Raw genomic sequence first — 18979 nt, 5'->3', positions numbered from 1 at the left:
CTCCGCCGACCCAGTGGCGAAGCTCCGTCCCTCGGACTCCCGCGGCCGGCGACAGCTCCTGAGAGCGCCTGCCTCGCCGCCGCCCGCTCCGTGTGGCCTGCGGAGGGGCCCCCGCGTCCCGAGACCCGGCAAAAGGATGTGCGCCCCCGCGGGCCGGCCCGCCTGAGCCATGCGCCCCCTCGGCGGCGGCGCGCCGGCCGGCATGGAGCCCCGCGCGGCCGCGCTCTGACTCGCTGTGCGCCCCGCGGCCGGCGGGCGGCGGGCGGCGGGCGGCGGCGGCCCGAAGCCGGAGAGCGGCGCCACGGGACGGGAGCGAGCGGGCGCGGGCGCCGCGCAGATGGCCGGGGCAAGCAAGGTCTGAGGCTCGGTTCCCTGAAACGTGACCATGTGGATCCAACAGCTTTTAGGACTCAGGTAAGCGACCCGGCTGGAGGCAGGGCGCGCGTGGGGGGGTGCGTGGGTGCTGGGCTGGGCTGCTGCTCACTGTTGCAAACGAAGGCACCGCTTCTCGCCTCCCTGAGGCGGCCCGCGTGGTGCAGCCGAAGCCGTGCAGTGCAGCCGCCTGCATTTGGTGCCTGAGGCCGGGCAGGGAGCGACCATTCCCGCAGCCTCCGGAGTCGTGGGGTCGAGGCAGGGGTGCTCGCCCCAGTGACCTGGCAGGCGGGCTGGCTAGGCGCGCCCGCGTCTTGGGGCGCCAGCAGCGCAGTGTCCTGGCCAGCGGCCCCGGCGCGCCTCCTCTCGGGAACCCGGCGCGAGTTGCGGTCCACTGGGCGCGGCGGACTCGGGGGCCGGGGCTGACGCTGGAGCTGCCGGGAGAGCCACCAGCCCTCCCAGTTCCCGAGCAGCTTTGCCTCGGAGTTCCAGGAGCCCAGAACCCTATGGCCGCTCCGCCGATCCTCCTCTCGGCTCCTCAGGGGCCCTGGGGCCCTGAACTGGAGTGTAGTAGGAGCCCAGCTGCCGCCCCAGCTGCTTTGGGGTGACCTCCGGGCAGAAGGTCGCACGCAGCTGGCAGGCAGCTGGGTCTGGAGAGCTGGGATTCTGGGGGAGCGATAACAGGCAACCCCCTCCAATCACCCTTTGCAGGCACACAGACACACAGGGCTTGTCTGTGCCTGGGACTTTGGGGCCAACAGGAACTCAAGTCCAGCGAGGCTAAGGGGCCGGCCAGAAAGACCCTTCTCTGCAAACTTTGCCCACCCACCGAGTCGCTTTGATTTCTCTGGGTTCTGCCTTGGGCGGACTTGAGGCTCCCAGGACGCAATTGCCCCTTTTGCAGCGCAGAGTGCCTAGCTCCCCTGTCCCCAAGTAAGGGGTCTCTAGGCAGAGCTGCTGCGCCTGGGTCGGGGGGGACGTAGGTTGAACGACACAGATGGAACCTGGGAAAGGCTGCTTGCGCTTCTAGTGTTTGTCCACTGGGATGCACTGCGCTCCCGCGTTGAGGACACAAGGGGTCGGTGGCTACTGGAGCAGGCTGCCTCAGCCACCCCCACCAGCATGAAGCTGGGGAGAAAGTGGGGCCGAAGGAGGGGGGGCAACATGTGCGCGACCTGATTTTGAGAAGTCTGAAGGAGACTGGCATCCGAGTGCTTTCTAGCTGTCGTTGATTTCGCGGCGGAGTTGGCGCCCAGGAATACTTGCTGGTCAGCATCATCTAGCACGCTCACGTCATTACTCGCATTCCTTTTCCCGGCGGCTGGGTTTGTTTGCGCTGTGGGCTTTAAGAGGTTAATCATCAGGCCGGTCTGCTGGGTGTGGGGCTCTGGCTGAGCCTCAGTCCATTACTGGACAGTGGTGAGATAAGGTTTAGGCTCCCGCAATTCTGGGGTGTAGACCGAAGGAAGCAAAGGACAGCTGTTTGGGGCATGAGCCCGATCTAGGTGCCCTGTCTGTCTGTCTGTCTGTCTGTCCGCCCTTGTCCTCCGGACTGTCCCAGTGCTCAGCTAGATCCCAGGGCTTCGGGGCCAGCCTACTGGATGCCCTCCCTGAGCAGAGGCAGCTTGAGCTCCCAGCTGCTTGGGGAGCTGCAGTCTTGTACCTGCTTGCCGCTGTCAACTTACCTGCCCAAGTTGTTAAATGGGAAACGTAGCACATTTCAGTGCTGGGGCGGGAACAAATACCAGGCCTCAAAATTCACGCGAGCAGTTACCGTAGGGTGACAGTCACCACATAGGAACATGGCCAGGCTTTCAGAAACGGTTCTGTTGGGGGGTTTTGAAGTTTGACAGTTTAGGGTCCCTTTCTGCCCCCCCCCCCATGTTAGCAGGCACGATTTTCCGCACTTACAGGCCTGAGGAGGACCTGCTACTCTCAGCAGCCCTGGCAGGAGAGCGAGCCCTGTGCTTGTGGCAGAGTGTCTTAGATGGTTTTGTCTCGCTCTGGACAGGCACTTGAAGCCTAAGCCCCGGAGTTGCACCTGTGCCTCCTCTCAGCAGCCTTTTCCTGAGGCTTGCCGCTGCTCCCTGAGTGAGCCCCGGGCAGCAGCTTGCAGTCAAGCTTGGAGCCTGGTTAGGACAGGTGTCACCTCCAGCAGAGGGATCCGAAGAAGGCAGCTTTCCTTCCGCTGGGGAAAGGAGGCTCCCTGGAGGCCGAGGGAGGGGCTTTCTTGTTGCCATTGGGAGCCAGGCTCGGTTGCTTCTGCCATGGAGCCGAGCTATTCTCAGAGCCTCGGTGCTCTCGGAGGCAGAAGTGGGTGGAGTTGGACCTCTCTGCTTTTGTTTGTTTGTTTGTTTGTGCTTGGGAGAAGTATCAGGGCTTCCTTGAGTCCGGAGAAAGGTAGTCCTTGATGAAGACTTGGGGGCTGGCTGAGCTGCCTGGTCCCTAAACACTAAGAAGGGGGGAGGGTGGTGCGACCTCAGCAGGCAACCCAAGCCCCCCAGGTCTGGCCCTGGTTGCCAGTTGCCTCTGAGTCTGCGACCTGAGGAGACAGTGGCCTCATGGGGTTGTGTAGAGTAGCTGGGAACAAGCGCCCACAGCTTTTGCTGGGTTGCGTTCAGGACCCGGCGGACAGCCATAGACTCAACCCTGGCCGCGGTCCTCAGGGTCATTCTGTCTGCTAGGGAGGCCCATGTGTACACGTTAGGAACGCAATTCACAGCTCTCTCAAGCCATCCACTCCCCCCCTGTCCCGCCTCCCCCCCCCCCAGTGTGTTGTGTCTGGGCTTCCAGCAGGATCCACCGGGGATGGCTGTCACCGTCATTGTCGGCGGGCACCGAAACCCTCCAGCAGCTGGGGCCCGCGCAGCCAGGCTTCAGTGGACGGAAGTCAACGCTTTGTCCACAAACACTGGGCACAGGGTGAATACTGGCTCACTCTCCTTTCCAGCTGCTGCTACTAAATTGATTGCAACTGGAATCCATCTAGGGTCAGAGGCCATGATACTCATCTGGATAATAATACTGTGGAATAAATGGTAAATTTAGAAGGTGGAAAGCGTCCAGCACACCCCCCTCTCATCCTGGGGCCAAGTGGATGAGCTGGCAGTAGACACCCCCTTCCCTGCCTGTCTCTGTTTATTACTTGTTTGTTTGTTTGCTTCTCTTCCTCCTTCTCTTCTGTGCCTTGGGGGAAAGAACCAGGCCAGGAGCAGCTCCAAGCCTCCCTGAGCTGTCTACCTCTGGTCCCCAGAGACGGGACAGTTTGTTTATCCCTCTGTGTGTCTGCATCCTCCTAGCTGGGGATCACTTGGGGGTTGGGGGAGCTAGCTGCCCCCACCCTGCCTTGTAGTCTCAGTGTCATTTCTGACCCCAGCGAAAGCAGGGCATTCCTTAGACACAGCCACGAGGATTCTTTGGGAAATAAACGGATGCTCAAAGGGAGCCATGGGAGCCTTGGGGTCTTATACAGCCTATGGGTTTGGAACCCCAAGCTGTGGGTCTCCCCAGACTGGGGCTTTTCTCTAGGGGTTACGTGGGAGTCACATGGTTTTAATGCATGGTTGCTAGGTTTGCTTCAAAGGGTTACAAGTCAGTAGAGACCAAATTGATGTAAAGATTAGCTCAGAAAGCCAAATATATCCTTGATCTAGATTCCTGCGTTTGAAGTCTGGCTGGAGAGGGTTTTGCTTGCCTCCTGCCCGGCGGATGGAGGGGGAGACAGGCTGGGGGCTTGTGGGGCCGGAGCAGTGGAGCGCAGCCATGCCCAGTCCTCCTCTGAGACCCCTTCCAGGAATTCCGAGGGGCTGGTGACTCCCAGTGTGCTAGTGGGGAGCTGTTGTTATGTAACTCAGACTAACTCGGCTGAGCTGCCTGGAATATCAAGTCTGGCCAGAGTGTGCCCCTGTCAGAGCCCAGGGTCCTCTAGTGGCCCCTGGGTGCCCCAGACGTCCAGCCATTGTCGTGGGGAGAGTCAGATTAGCTGTGGGGATTGGTCTGGTTGTTCAGGACTCACACCCAAGCCATCATCAGCCAGGAGTGTGGGGTGCTTCTTCAGGGTAGGCCACAAGGGCTTACTTGGAGAATCCTAGCATGCTGAGGACGGTCCCCTGCTTCCATTAGAGCAGTGTGATGGCTACCGGGCTGTTGGCAGATGGCCGCATTTAAGTGAGACAGGCAGGTGCAGGGAGGAGGCTGGAAAGCTCTTCTGCGCCCCCCTCACTTTCTGCAAAATGTTCCAAGGATGATGGGAATCCATAAATCCGATGTGGGTCTGTGGGACTCCCCAAAATTCTTCACCAGAGAAGAAGCCAGAGTGAAGGGCAGTGTTTTGAAATTGTTTGTAGTTTGCAAGAGCCAGATCTCCTGTGCCCCACCTATCCCTTCCCCTCTTCTTCCTTCCTTCTCAGTCTTATCCTCCCTGGGTCCAGGGCAGGGGAAGGGGAAGAGAAACGTGCCTGCACCCCGCAGAAGGCCACTTCTCCCACTGTTATTCCTTCTGTTCCGGGAAGAGGTTGTGCCACAGGGCTGGGAGTCACCTGCTTCAGTGGTTCATGTTACCTGTCACCTCCACCTTCCCCTGCTTGGCTTGATGAGAGTCTCTGTCTGCTTGTTGTCTTTTGTCACACCTAAGAGGGACAGGGTTGGCACCCTCTGTCCCCCCGCCCCCCTCCCGCCCCTTGCTGTTGCCAGCCTTCTGGGCGGTTGCTTGGGCACGGTCCCCGAGTCTGGATGACTGCTGTCTCAGGGTGATGCCTCCATGCTCCTGCTTGTGTTTGGCATCAGCAGTGGCAGGAAGGTGCCCTTCCCTGTGGGGACTGGACGCAGTGGGAGGGAGGTGGCGTCATGTAAGGGGCCCGGTGACACGCACACATGGGCACCCTGGGTTGTGCTGGAAGGGACATCCAGGGCCTACGGGCCACCAGGCTGCCTCGCTCCTCATTGCTTCCCGGGAAGATTGCCCGGCGAGTGGTAGATGTATGGGGAAATGCCTGTACAAGCTTAAGTGTGTCAGCGTGGCACAGTGCCCCTGTTTTTATCAAGTCCCACTTCTGTGCTTCTCCCTGGCTCTCTACTGAAATCCAGGAGAGAGTTTCCAGCCTTAGGCTCGGACACTCTCCTGCTCCAAATAGACATGGCTTCTTCAGCCTGCTTCACTGGGGTGAATCACATCATTGGGTTTTTACCATTAGAGATGCATTCCTTTGACTTAAAGATTTTTTTTTCACAATTAGAGTAGAGACATGGTTGACAAAACAATCCCTTCTAGCTCTTTCAGTCATTATCAGCTCAGTATGAGAGACAGTTTCAGACTTTTAACTATTTGGGAGAATGAGGCTTGCGGGCGAGAAGAGAGCATGGAGGTGGTGGTACCTGCCTGCCACTGGGGCTGGGGAGGGGGAGCCCCAGGGGGAAAGGTGGGCAAAGGCGTGTGTGGCCTTGCAGTCTGAGGTGCCTCTTGTCTCTCCTTGTCTGCGGCCAACTTTTCTCTGCCCTTTAAGAACGTGGGTGCTTCTCTGGCCCAGCTCGCTCTGAAGATGGATCTGTGGTCAGTGTGTGTGTGTCTGTGCGTGCAGAGGGGGCTGAGGCTGAGTCTGTTAATGAGCTGTGGCGGGTTACACACCCGAGGTGCCTGCTTGCTGTGCCAAGCCTTGCAGGAGAACTGTATCTGGATGGGGCTGGGCCCTCCTCCCCCCACCCCCTAACCCCTCCACTCCCCGCTCTCAGTGCCTCCTACAGGGGATGGATATACCCAGCTCTGTCCTCACCTGCCCACCCCAATCATAGATTTCTTATTGTTGATGTGCACAAGGAGGCCAGGCACCCACAGACATCAGTCCTTTTTGTCCTCAGAGGTGTCACTGACCAATGATGGCACTCAGCTAAGGTGTTCTTCAGAGGGTCAGGACACAGAACATGGGCTGAACAGAGACTTTGAAGTTTCCATTAGCCACATTAAGATAGATGGTAGCCACTAAGAATCCATTTTGTTTAGTCTAGACAAACAGTAAAGTCTCAGGTTTTGATTGTGACTCCGAACAAATCTCAAGTGAGGTGTCTGTGCCCTTCTTAGGACACCAGTGGCCACCTGGGACTAGATGCCATTATGCACGACATTGACTTGCTGAGCATACTTTCCACAGAAACACAGACAGGAGCAGAGTGCTTTTTTTCTAAGCCCGTTCCCTCTGCCCTCACGCCTGCCCCTAGGACAGCGCTGACTCAGCACAGGCTCTGTGGCCAGTTCTGGCTGCAGCCCTCTTCAGCACTGAGGGACCCCTGACAGGGCCTTTGCTCTGCCTCAGCATGGAGGTGAGGACAGCCCTGATGTCATCAGAGGCCCGCAGTCCAGAGAGCGGAGCTGCTGAGCCAGCTGGGCCCCGGGTGTCTTTCCGTCATTTTTTAAAAAACAGTTGTCTGACACTGGGGACCTAAGGATGGGTTGCCTGCTCACTTGTCACAGCGGCCTCCTGAAGTCAGGAGATAAGAGATAAGGGCAGCATATGCAAAGGGTTTAGGCCACCCAGGGAAGGGCGAACTGTCCTCTGCGAGAGGCGTCACCAACATACTCCTCCTATGATGTGCTCGGACAGCACTGGGGTGGGTCATGTATCTGCTGAGGTGATTTATATAGCTTGAGACACAGGCCTCCCAGGCTGCCTTCTGGGATCTGTAGGCTGCGTGGAACCACTTTATTCTGTCCCTACACTGGGCACCCAATACAGATGCCACCTGGGACCATATAGAAGAGGAACAACGCATTTTACGTGCGCGTGCGTGCACTCTGTGTGTGTTGGGGAGTTGGGGGACCAGTGTATATCAGACCCTTTGTCATTGGGAGAAGAAGCAGCTTTCAGGAAGAAAGCTTCCTGAAGAAGGAGACTTGAGCCCTCCCAGGGTGGAGTCTGAGTGAAATGCTGTGAAGTGCAGTTATAGCCTGCCCACTGCCAGAGAGAAGCAAGGGTCTTGGGGCGGGGGTGGGGGAGATGGGGTGGGGGGAGGGTGTCTTTCTTCTGGCACTAGGCAGCTGGCCAGGCCTGGCCTCTGTGAGGTGAAGCTTAGTCTGTATAATGGGATGATCAGAAAATACCCGGCATCTGCCTACCGAAGACTCAGCTGAACCTCAGGGGTCATTGGTGGCCACCTCTCCTCAAGTGTTCAGATAAAGAAGTTGGGTCTAGAATTTGAAGTTATGTCTAAGCCAGACGGGAAACTGCGGGTTCTGAGTCAGTGACATTTGGATTTTGCTGGCTTTGATAGCAGGGCGCAGATTCCTTCCAAGACCCCTAACTTCAAACTTGAGAAGTTTTAGTCACAGAGGAGCAGGTCGCGTGGCTTGGCCTGGGCGGATCCAAGGCTATGGGTTTCCTCAGCTGTGGCTCAGAGTCCATCACAGAAGGCGCCCAGATGCCTGGGGCTGTAGGCGCAGAGTGGCACTGGAGGAGAAGGGGCTGGGTACTGGCTGGTGAGCCACAGTGTAGCTGGGCTGTGGTAGTTGTCTCTCTGCCATTCCCAGCAGTGTCTAATTTAGAAAGGTGTGGGAGAGAAGGACCAGGGTCCCAGCAGAGGCAGCCTGGCATCTGTAAAAGGCTGTGGAGAAACGAATGTTCTTTCATTCATTGTATAAATCATTTTGAAATCAAACTCAAACAAAGCTCTCTCCCACTCACACATACATCCCTACAAACTAATAATATCCATAAAAATGCACAAAATATTCTTAAAAAACATTTTATGTACACTCATAAAAACATTTTATGTACGCTTTTTCTTGCTTGTAAGTGAACCACATGCATGCAGTACCCAAGGAGGCCAGAAGAGGGCACCAGATCCACTGGAACTGGAGTTAGGGATGTTTCCAAGTCTTCCATGGGGGTGGTGGGTACTGAATCAGAGTCCCTCCACAAGATCAGCAAGTTCCTCGGCTGCCCTTCTCACAAAAATAGTCTCAGTTAAATACTAGTGAACAGATGTCAGCAGCAGACTAAACAGAGTTCCCAAGAGAAGTGAGGGTCATCTGTGAATGCAAGGATGGTTCGATACTGGACCCAGTTGCTCGGTGCAGCTGGCCAGTTAAAAAGACAAAGGAAAAGGCCAAGTGACTGCCCTCTATGGGTACAGAAAGTGAACTTGACAAGGCTTGGCCTCTTCTCATGACGGCTCTGAGGCTGGGAGCAGGGTTTTCTTTTTTCTCAGCATCATAATGAACATCTGTATTGGCCTGTGACTCGCATCATTTTTAAAAATATATTTCATTAATTCATTCATATTACATCTCAATTGCTATCCCATCCCTTGTATCCTCCCGGTGCTCCCTCCCTCCCATTTTCCCCTTACTCCCCTCCCCTATGACTGTGACTGAGGGGGACCTCCTCCCCCTGTATATGCTCATAGGGTATCAAGTCTCTTCTTGGTAGCCTGCTATTCTTCCTCTGAGTGCCACCAGGCCTCCCCATCCAGGGGACGTGGTCAAATATGGGGCACCAGAGTTCATGTGAAAGTCAGACCCCACTCTCCACACAACTGTGGAGAATGTCCTGTCCATTGGATAGATCTGGGTAGGGGTTTGAAGTTTACTGCACATATTGTCCTTGGTTGGTGCCATAGTTTCATTCTTGATGGTGAAAAACCAGCTTCATTTATACTGAGACTGGGGACAAGTGGACAATGTGTGCGGCCGTCACTCCTGCTCCACGGCAGACACGGTGGCCGGTTCAGCACAGGAAGGCGGGGACAATGCAGGCGGACAGAAGAGGGGAGATGACCTTTGTGATGGTGTGATCACCTATGTGAAAAAAATAACATGCAGATTGTTAAAAAGCGGCTTCTTAGAACTTCTGAGTAAGTTCATAAGGGTCACAGGAAACAAGATAAATATACAAAAAAATTTTTTTTGTTGTTATCTCTATCCATTGGCAATGAGCCCATGGGGAATGAGGTAAGAAACACAATACCGTGAATTTCAGGCTCCTTCCTCTTGCTGTGAAGACCATTTAGGGAAAGGTATTTATTTCATCTTACAGGTTGCAGTTGACCATTGAGGGAAGTCAGGGCAGGAGCTCAAGCAGGGTGTGTGCCAGAAACCATGGAGGAATGCCCCAGGCTGCCTGGCTCTCTGGCTTACGCTTAGCCACCATCTTATACCACCGCAGCCCACCTGCCCAGTGATGGCGCCACGTTCAGTGGGCAGTGTCCTCCTACATCAATTGCCAATCAAGAAAATGCCCCACAGACACCACCGCAGGCCACTCTGACAGGGGCAATTCATTCTTCAAGTGAGGGTCCAACTTAGAACTCTGCGCTACGTCAGGCTGACAGCTGAAGCCAACCGGAAGACTGTGTTATCATCTTTCCTTTCCTCTGGCAAATGCTGAGATCATCCTAAGAGAACGGAAGACTTATTTTGGCACACAGTTTCAGAGCTTTCAAACCACGTTTGCTCGGTCTGTTGCTTTGAGCCGGGGTGACAAGGAAAAAGGAGGCGGGAACTTGGCGGCATAAACTGCCTACCTGCCTCATAGCAGCTGGGAGGCGCTGGAGCCCTGCTATCCATCCTCTTCCGGTGCACACCCCAATGACCTAACTTCGACTGCGGCCACTTCTCAGCAGCATCACGAGACAGCAGCCAGACCTTTGACATATCTTGGAGATACATTCCAGTAGCTCAGAATTAAACCCTTGTGGGTATATCTAAGAAAGAACAGACTGTTGATGCTCTGTGCCTTGAGAACTATACAGTGCAGTAAGAGACGTCTAAGCAGCGGACGGAGAGACATACCATATTCATGAACCAGACGGCGTCAGTTCTCTTCAGGTTAATTGGCCTCTTCTCGATCACCACCTCTCACCCAAAATTCAACAAAAATTGTGTATCATGAAGGGGAAAGTTTCCATGTGAAGCCAAAAGAACCAGATTCATCACATAACAACTGTTACAAATAACTTATCAGTATGGCCTAGGGCGCAAATAACCAAGACAGTGAGATTATAGTGTGTTTTAAAGCTGCAACCACTACTCTGGGCAGAATCTAAGCTACTATAAACCTATGGCCTCAAAACCTACATATATACCAATAACTGGCCAGTCTGATGACTCCTGGGGAAGCTTCCTTCCCAACTATCAACTGTCTGGCCTTTCTAGCTCCTCCAGACAGCTTCCCTTGGAAGCCCCGCCTTCCGCTCCGTGATTGGCTCAACAGCGCTTTATTGACAACTGCTACATCCAATCAAGGCATTCCTCCACAGTGAACATGGAGACCTGTAGGCCAGGGACACAGAGCAGACTTGGGAGTGAAGCCCACGTCCACACCTGGCTGACTCTTGATAGAGGTTCAGGTTCACTGGCGAGAAGATTGCTTTTGTTCCAAATGGGACCGCTGCAGCCTCATACCCAGTGCGGCAAAGGAGCACGCTGAACCACAGCTCTCACACCCTAGTAACAAGCCAACTCTGGACGGTTCACAGACTTAGGTGCCAAACGCAAAACAGTAAACTTTGGAAGCAAATTCTTCCGGAAGAGTCTTCAGACTTGAAAACATGACCCATACAAGGAAGAATGTGACAACTTGGTCCTGATCAGAGTTGTGGAGTATGGTGGCTGATGAGGATCTGAGTTTGGATTCCCAGAACCCGTGTTAAGTACCGGGAGTGGGGATGTGAACCTGTGTAGAGGCGGTGTGAACCTGTGTAGAGGCGGTGTGAACCTGTGTAGAGGCGGTGATCCCTGGAGCTCCCTGGTCCCCGTGTGAATGTGCGCATGTACACGACACTTATACACATGTGCACACACATACATTTTTATTAATTTTTAAAAATTTTTTACACATATATTTATATTATTACACATATATACAATAAACTACCTACAGAAAGAAGAACCATGACACAACCGGGAATTACATAAAAGTTATATTCACTTTGTTTTGGCTCTTTGTGTTTGGTGTCCTCAATGAAAACATCTTTCCTATCTTGGTGAGTCTAGAATTCTGAATGTAAGTCAGTATCTATCATATTTCCTCATTATCAACTTAAAACATCTATGCAGACCTAAAAACATCTTAACTCCTAAACAACTAAGCTTAATTGTAAAACTAAACTCTCTGGTCTTCAACTCCATCAGAGACTTGAGAAGGAATAAAATTAATTATCTGACTAGACAGGATGTGCAGGTTAGCAGCTTCCAATTTGAAAAATTGACAGAGACAGTTTGCTGCCTGGACAGCCACCCAAAACTCTCTACAACGTTGGAGCATCATCTTCAGCCTTCTGGCCCAGTATATCTGACAGACATATTTGTGAGGCAGGAACTATTGAGGACTTGCTTACCCTGTCCTGGCAGAGTTTGACTCTGCCTGCATCCATGCCTGCCTATTTTTAGGCAGAGTTCGGTCTGTGGTAGAAACGAGGACATTTTGCCCAGTGGCTTGTTTGCTACATTTGAAGCCATCTCCATAAGGAGGTTCCTTGTTGCTCATCATCCTCTTGAGGCAGGCTGGGTGTTGCCAAGAGTCAACTTGTCTCATTTTCAAAGAATTCTCAAAATGAACAAACAAAACCTTTAAATGCCACATTCCGTAGGCCTCTGAGATTTTTGAAGACTTTAACTATTTTACCTTATCTTTCTATAGAATGACATCTATCTGTTGCACCTAAGATATATTCTTGTGATGAAAATAGATTAGTAATTGATATGACCATGATTTGATTAACTAACAATTAACTTATTTATCCTAAACAGCCTGTCTAATTCCTAGCTTGTTTAACCATTTCCCCAATTTTATTTGGGCCCCTACAAAGGTATTATTCTTCCCAAATCAGCCAGAAGAAACTTTAAGAGAAAGACGCCCCATTTCCTTTAAGGGGGGATGGGTAGATTTTTGGTTGCTTTCTTGGGCTATAGAGGGTTATTTTCAATGGGAGTTGGTTATATGTTATTATTGGTCTTATTTAGAGAGAAAACAAGGTTGGACTCAAGAATGTCTCTCTTTTTCTTTATCTTCCATTCTTAGGTTTGGAGATAGGGGTTGAAAAGAAAGAAGGGAGAATATAGAAAGATGTAGGGAAGATAGAACAAAAGGTAGATTAGTGAATCTACTCCTCAACTTAATGCCTTAATTGTCACTCACAAGGTTATTTTTAATTCGCCGGTATAGAATTTTGTATATAGATACAAAATAAGTTTAATTTTAGATATAGTGGAATAGAATTCAAATTTAAGCTTATTCTTCACACAAAGTTATATATATATATTTCTACTCTAATATGTGGTATTATACCTCAATTATAGTACAAGGTTTACTTCCAATACTTTAAAAGTGCCGTACGTAAAAAATTTAAAGGCTGTGGAAGAACAGTCTTATGCTGAAAGTGGAGGAACAGAGCGGGAGTTGGTACTTGTGCGGGGTTGCTCTTCTTAAGGCAGACAGAGCCCTTGAACCTAAGAACTGCACTGACAAAAAACAAAAACAAAAAACCCAAAAAACCAACCAAACAAAAAAACCCAAACAACAACAAATACAAGAACAACAAAAACAGGCAGAGGGCCCATTCACAGGCAAAAATGCGTGCATGACCCACAGCCCAAGCTCCACTTGGGGAACTGTGAGAAAAATACTCAGGGATACCCCGGCCAGACACACTGCCTGCCCATCGGAGTAGCTGGGATAAAGAAGGACCAGCTTGGCTCTGGCAGAGACTGGCAGGGATGTGGAGAAACTGGGCCACTCCCAAAGCACGGATGAGGCACATGCCGTGGCTACGCTGAGAAGATGTTGGCGGGGTCTCCTGAAGTTAGCCGCCTGCACCGGCCCTGCACTGAGTGTCTCGCCTTTCTTCACACGGGCAGAAGGAGCCTGCATGCAAGCGTTTGTAGCTGGTCCGTGTGCAGTTCGAGCAGGGCTTTCAGTGGGTCCCCAGCTGTACAGACAGGCACATCCACACACAAAATGAGGCCCGTAGGCTAGGGACAGGGTTAAGTACCCGGCAGCCTGCAGGGATCGCCAGGGAGTGACTTAGGGAGAGCTGCTCCCAGAAGGATGTACACGTGAGAGTCCCAGGGCAGGATTTGGCAAAGCTCTCGGAGTGCCTGGGGCCCTGGTTTCTAGGGGCCCGTGGAGAAAGGAGTGAGGGGGAAGCGGGTATGCTGACTTGAAGGCCAGAGGGAGGAGGTGTCTTGGAAGGGATGGTGGGCATGGTTGCCCTCCACCAGGAGCCCGGTTGTATCATTTACTGTAGTCTCCCAAGGTGTCGCCACGATGCAGGACTGAGTAAAGGGTGCATGGGAGGTCACCGTACTTCATGTGGCCACGGGAGTGAATGTACGGTGAACTTAAAAGCAGGCGTTTAATTAAGGAAAGCAAGCTGATGCCGTTTACTCATGTGTGGGAGACTAGCACCTGCAGATGGCGTGCGCCTGCGTGCTGGCCTTCTCCGGGACACAGATCTGGATACTGTGGCGGTGGTAACTTGGAAGTTTGTGTGTGTGTGTGTGTGTGTGTGTGTGTGTGTGTGTGTGTGTGTGTGTGTGTTGCTTCTTTACGAAGCTGGCTGTAGAGTTGAGGTGTGGGGTGGGCCCTGTGTGTGGCTGCTGCAGGGCCCCGAGTGTGCGATGGGGCAGGAGTGTGTGAGCCTGGCAGGGCTGGCTTTGAGATCGGCTGCAGTGGGGGTGACAAGTGACCTCCTGCATAATTACAGGGTCAGACGAGCTGTCCAAGTCCTTACGTAAACCAGGTCAACTCCGAAAATAGAGCAGCCATTTTGGGGTCAGTCCTACCATCCTACATTGGCTCCAGTGTTCTGAGGCCAGACTCGGAGATTTGAAGTCTGACATGAAAACAGCCAGTGTCTTCTTTCTGGTTCAGTGAGGTGGGGAGACAGGCGGGGCCGAGGCAGAGGCCGCAGTGGCCCTGGTCCTCACAGTTTGTTTGGGGGAGGGACTCCACCAGCACAGGCTGCTCGAAATCAGAAGGCAGGAGGAAGTGCTACCCTGGACTTGGCCATGGGCTTTGGGTGACCTCATCTGCACCCCATGTCCTGAGATGGATACATCCTGCACTCTGGTTTTGTGCCCAGCTGCAGTGAGCCTGACACCTGATCTGTCTCAGCCCTTCCTCATGGCACTCATGCGAAACAGGAGTGGCTGTCCTCATTTCTCCACAGGAAGAAAACAACGGAGCCGAGCCGAGAGAAGTAGGCTCACTTACCTAACGCCACGCGGCCAGCAAGCGGACGGAGCCTGGGTCTAAACCCAGGTTTCAAGGACTCCAAGGTTCACTGTTCTTCTTCCCACAGGTCCCTGTGGACTTTGTGTTTTATGTAAAATTCTCTGTCCCTTTCTTCAGTTACTTATTAGCCTTTAGGGAAAAGAGAGGAGAATAAATAAGTAATCAGAAAATCTGAGATGTGGTGACAAGTTCGTCAGTGCTGTGGAGTTAGCCCCAGGTGCAGCTGACACTGAAATCACAGCTCTCTGGCACCCACGGTCCTCAGGAATATGTTCTCAGAATGGGTGGTTGTTTTGCATCTTCTGTGCACGTTTGAGAATGCATGCGTGTGTGTGTGTGTGCACTTCTGTAACACAGACATTGCTGTCCAATGTATTTAGCAAATATAAATAGCACATCTGGGAGGTCCCTCGGGAGGGCTCTCACTCGAGACGTGGTGTATGTCACATCGAGAGTGTGCAGATGCACCTTAAGCCGTGAGCTTGGCGCCATGTCTGGGAAGGCTGTTCCTTCCCAGTGTCTGTGTGTTTGGAGTACGTTGGACACATTGTGAAATCCCTAAGTTCAAAGATCCTGTCAGCTCACTTGACTGAGCTCCTGTCTGCACAGTTCCAGCCCTGGCAAGCTCCCTCCTGCTGTGCCAGGCTGATCTGGGTATTGGTTCCTCCCCTTACAACCTCTGACCTGTGCCTCTTTGGGTTCCTCTGCCCTGAGGTAGCCTGCAGGTGGGACCCGTCACGGGACAGCTTTGTATCTGGCCTACTTCGTTCAGCCTCCGGGTCTCAGGGTCTGCCCATGTGGACCTGTGTTTCTTTCATTCCTTTTTTTTTTTGGTTTTTCAAGACAGGGTTTCTCTGTGTAGCCTTGGCTGTCCTGGACTCACTTTGTAGACCAGGCTGGCCTCGAACTCACAGCGATCCGCCTGCCTCTGCCTCTCAAGTGCTGGGATTAAAGGCTTTTTTTTTTAATTGAGTAGTATTCCACTTATCTTGGCATGCCACAGTGTGTGTCTATTTACTATTTGTGTGTGTGCCCGTGTGAGTATTGCCCTCATTGCTGTGCCTTATTGTTCTTGTATTTTAATGTGTATGTGTGTGTCTGCACACACACACAGACACACATACACACGGAGACATGGGCGCTTGCACGCGCGCGCACACACACACATACACACACCCCTGCTTCACGGTCGCCTGCACACACCCCTGCACCACGGCCACCTGCACACACCCCTGCACCACGGCCGCCTGCACACACCCCTGCACCACGGCCGTCTGCACACACCCCTGCACCACGGTCGCCTGCACACACCCCTGCACCACGGCCGCCTGCACACACCCCTGCACCACGGCCGCCTGCACACACCCCTGCACCACGGCCACCTGCACACACCCTTGCACCACGGTCGCCTGCACACACCCCTGCACCACGGCCGCCTACACGCACCCCTGCACCATGGCCGCCTGCACGCACCCCTGCACCACGGCCGCCTGCACGCACCCCTGCACCACGGCCGCCTGCACGCACCCCTGCACCACGGCCGCTGCACACACCCCTGCACCACGGCCGCTGCACGCACCCCTGCACCACGGCCGCTGCACGCACCCCTGCAGCACGGCCGCCAGCAGGGCTCGGAGAAGAGCCTCGTGTGTTGGTCTATATCTTTCTTGTTGTTTGAGAGAGCCTCTTGTTCGTCACTGTGCACCGGGCTACGGGGCTGCAAGCCTGTGCTGACTCTACTGTCTCTGCTGCCCATCTCTGCCTAGGCGTGCTCGGATGACAGAAGCTCGCTGCTGTTATGAGTTCTGGGCGGCCACTGCCCCAGGAAGCTCCCAGTGTGTGCTCAGGCTGTGGGGAGCATGTGGCCAGCTGGCTGGCGTTCACTTCTGGCTGGTCTCTGAGGAGACATGTTCTCTACGGAGACTACTGTTTCATTGTCCATGTCTCCGTCCATAAACATTTATTATGTGTCCTCTGCGTGCTCCACAGTGTACTGTGTGTTGGTGTGCTTAGTCAAGGGCAGAATTTTCCATTCTCCTTGGTACAGAGACGCTGTGGACGTGGACATTTTAGCTCCTTAGAAGATGGGCTCTTGGCCAGTACAAGGCTTAGAGTTGGGGATGAGATGCCAACAGGGTCCCTGTGAATAAGGATGACATGGGCTGCGGGAAAGGAGAGAACGTGCCACCTCCCAAGAGCCTCTGTGGCCATTTGCCTTATGGATCGTCCTGTGGCCAGGGCCGTTATTTAGACACAGGGAGCCAAAAGTGCGCAGCAGAGCTCCAGGCAAGCTCCGGGAACGCACGGGCCTCTCTCTGCCTCGTGGAACCCTAGATAGGATTGTCCTTGTGGGAGCCAGGAGGGGATCTGCTGTTATGAAAGGCAGGGAAAAGCTGACAGTCACCTTCTTGGCAGGACAGGACAGTCCCCTGGGCACTGTTGATGCCCTTCTGGAGATGTGGAGATGCCTGGAGCACAGGCTGCGGTGGCCTGCCTGGGCTCAGTGCTCTGTGTAAACCCAGCTCTGTGCTGAGCAGAATTCTGAATTCTGTGGGCTAAGGAGACAAGGCTCCTTTGGCCTCTGGTCACACTGGGGTTGAAGTGTGACGGCCCGAGTGGTTTTGTCTTTTGGAGGACCGTGCACTGTGTGCACTGTAGTTCTGAGGCAATGTCCTCCGCAGAGGCAGCCATCGTAGGTCCTGCTACTGAGCGCGGCCCTGAACCAAGTGGTGGCCACCTTCTCCGTCGTCCTCGTCCTCAACGCCTGCTAGTCTTCCCAGTGGCATTGCTGCCCAGAGGTGTTTTATTTACTCCCCTTTCCCAAAACAGCAGGAGGACTTCCGGTAGACGCCGGGATTTTATTTATGATTTTGGATGGGGGTAGCCTCTAATCTGATGTGCAACTGAGGACTTCTGATTCTTTGGCCTTACATCTGGGTGCTCGGCCTACAGGCGCACAGCGCCACACTTAGCCTACGCAGTGCTATATGGATGAAGTCTGGGGTCCCCGCACGCCAGGCAAGCATTTTACCAACTGAGCTACATTAAAGCCAACAACTTGGTATCTTTAACAAATGTTCTATATGGGGGGGGGTGTTGCCTGCATGCACGGTCATGCACCACGTGTACTCAGTACCAGCCGAGGCCAGAAGAGGTCAGGGGTCCCCCTAGAGTAGGAGGGTCAGAAAGGGGGGTGAGTGCTGGGAATGAAACCTGAGCCCTCTGCTAGAGCAGCCAAAACTTGGGCACGCCCCCCCCCCAACTTCACAACTGGATGCTGCATTTCATGCATCTGAGCATTGGCATGCATGTGTGTATCTATGTGTGCACCACATGCATGCCTGGTACCTGCAGAAATCAAAAGGGCCATTGGATTTCCTGGAACCGGGGTTTCTGACAGCTGTGAGCCCACGTGGGCGGTGAGGATGGGCCTTAGGTTCCCCCCCCCCCCGTCCCCCTGCCTTCCCTTCCATGCTCATAGCCGCTGAGCCGTTCCTCCAGCTCCATGGCTGTGTTTTTGTGAGTCAATGTCCAGGCAGGTCTCTGCGCCCAGCATCTGGAGGCAGCCCTTATGCAGATGTGCAGATGCTGTTTCTGGACTACCAAGGGCCTAGCTCTCTCTCAGGGCTGTGTTACCTCTGTGGTGAAGACCCTGCCTCCAGCCAGCGCTGGACGCCTGCCCTGCCTCCTCTTCTCTGTAAAGAGAAAGTTCTTGGCTGTGCTGAGATCCTGAGGAGGGCTGTGTTTCCTGCTGCGGCAGATTCTTTAGGGAGCCAATTACACGAGGAGAGAGCAAGCATGTTTATTTTTATGACACTGTTTCAAAATCCCAGAAATTGGTGATGGAATGGCCCCGTTAGGTCCCTGGTGCTGTGGCACTGTGCGGTAGGCTTCCTGAGCCTTTGCGTGGCTCCTAATGCCTGGCCTGGGTCCGGGAGCTGATTGGCACAGATCCCACCCAGGAAGTCACTTCAAGCCCCTGCTAAGGGCTCTGCTGCTCCCTTCAGTCTTCCCAGCCCTGTCTGAGGCAGGCTGGATCTGAGTTTGTGTTACAGTGGCCTCACTGTGGCTCACTAGAGTTGGGGAGCTGTCTTGTGCTGGGTGCCATGTGAACACAGAAGGAGGCAGTCTAGAGCCATTCCCAGAAGCCCAGGAGAGCCAAGGGCTGGAGTGAGGTCAGGTGGGATTGCAGGTGCCCGGACGAAGCAGGACCCTGGCTTGGTACAGTGAGAAGTAAGGATGGAGTCTTGTGAGAGAACCTCAGGAGGGCTGAGGGAGAGGAGGAGTCAGGGAAGAGGGAGAGGAGGGGAGAGGTTTCACACAGAGGGGATGGGGGGGCAGACAGAGAAAGACAGACAGAGAGAGATGGGGGGGCGGAGGTTAAA

General features: G+C 53.7%; 1 protein-coding gene across 1 annotated transcript in view; it reads left to right on the top strand.

The window, feature by feature from the left end:
* Positions 1–286: 286 nt before the first annotated feature.
* The window catches only part of Ajap1 (adherens junctions associated protein 1), a 117820-nt gene continuing 99127 nt past the window's right edge, over positions 287–18979 (top strand). Inside the window, exon 1 of the mRNA XM_051171831.1 lies at positions 287–414. Coding sequence (XP_051027788.1) covers positions 386–414 — 29 coding nt within the window. The 5' untranslated portion in view covers positions 287–385. The remainder of the gene's footprint in view (positions 415–18979) is intronic.

This window comes from Acomys russatus, chromosome 29 (genome assembly GCF_903995435.1).
Source record: "Acomys russatus chromosome 29, mAcoRus1.1, whole genome shotgun sequence".
Lineage (NCBI taxonomy): Eukaryota > Metazoa > Chordata > Mammalia > Rodentia > Muridae > Acomys > Acomys russatus.
This window is presented reverse-complemented; position numbering and strand designations above follow the sequence as displayed.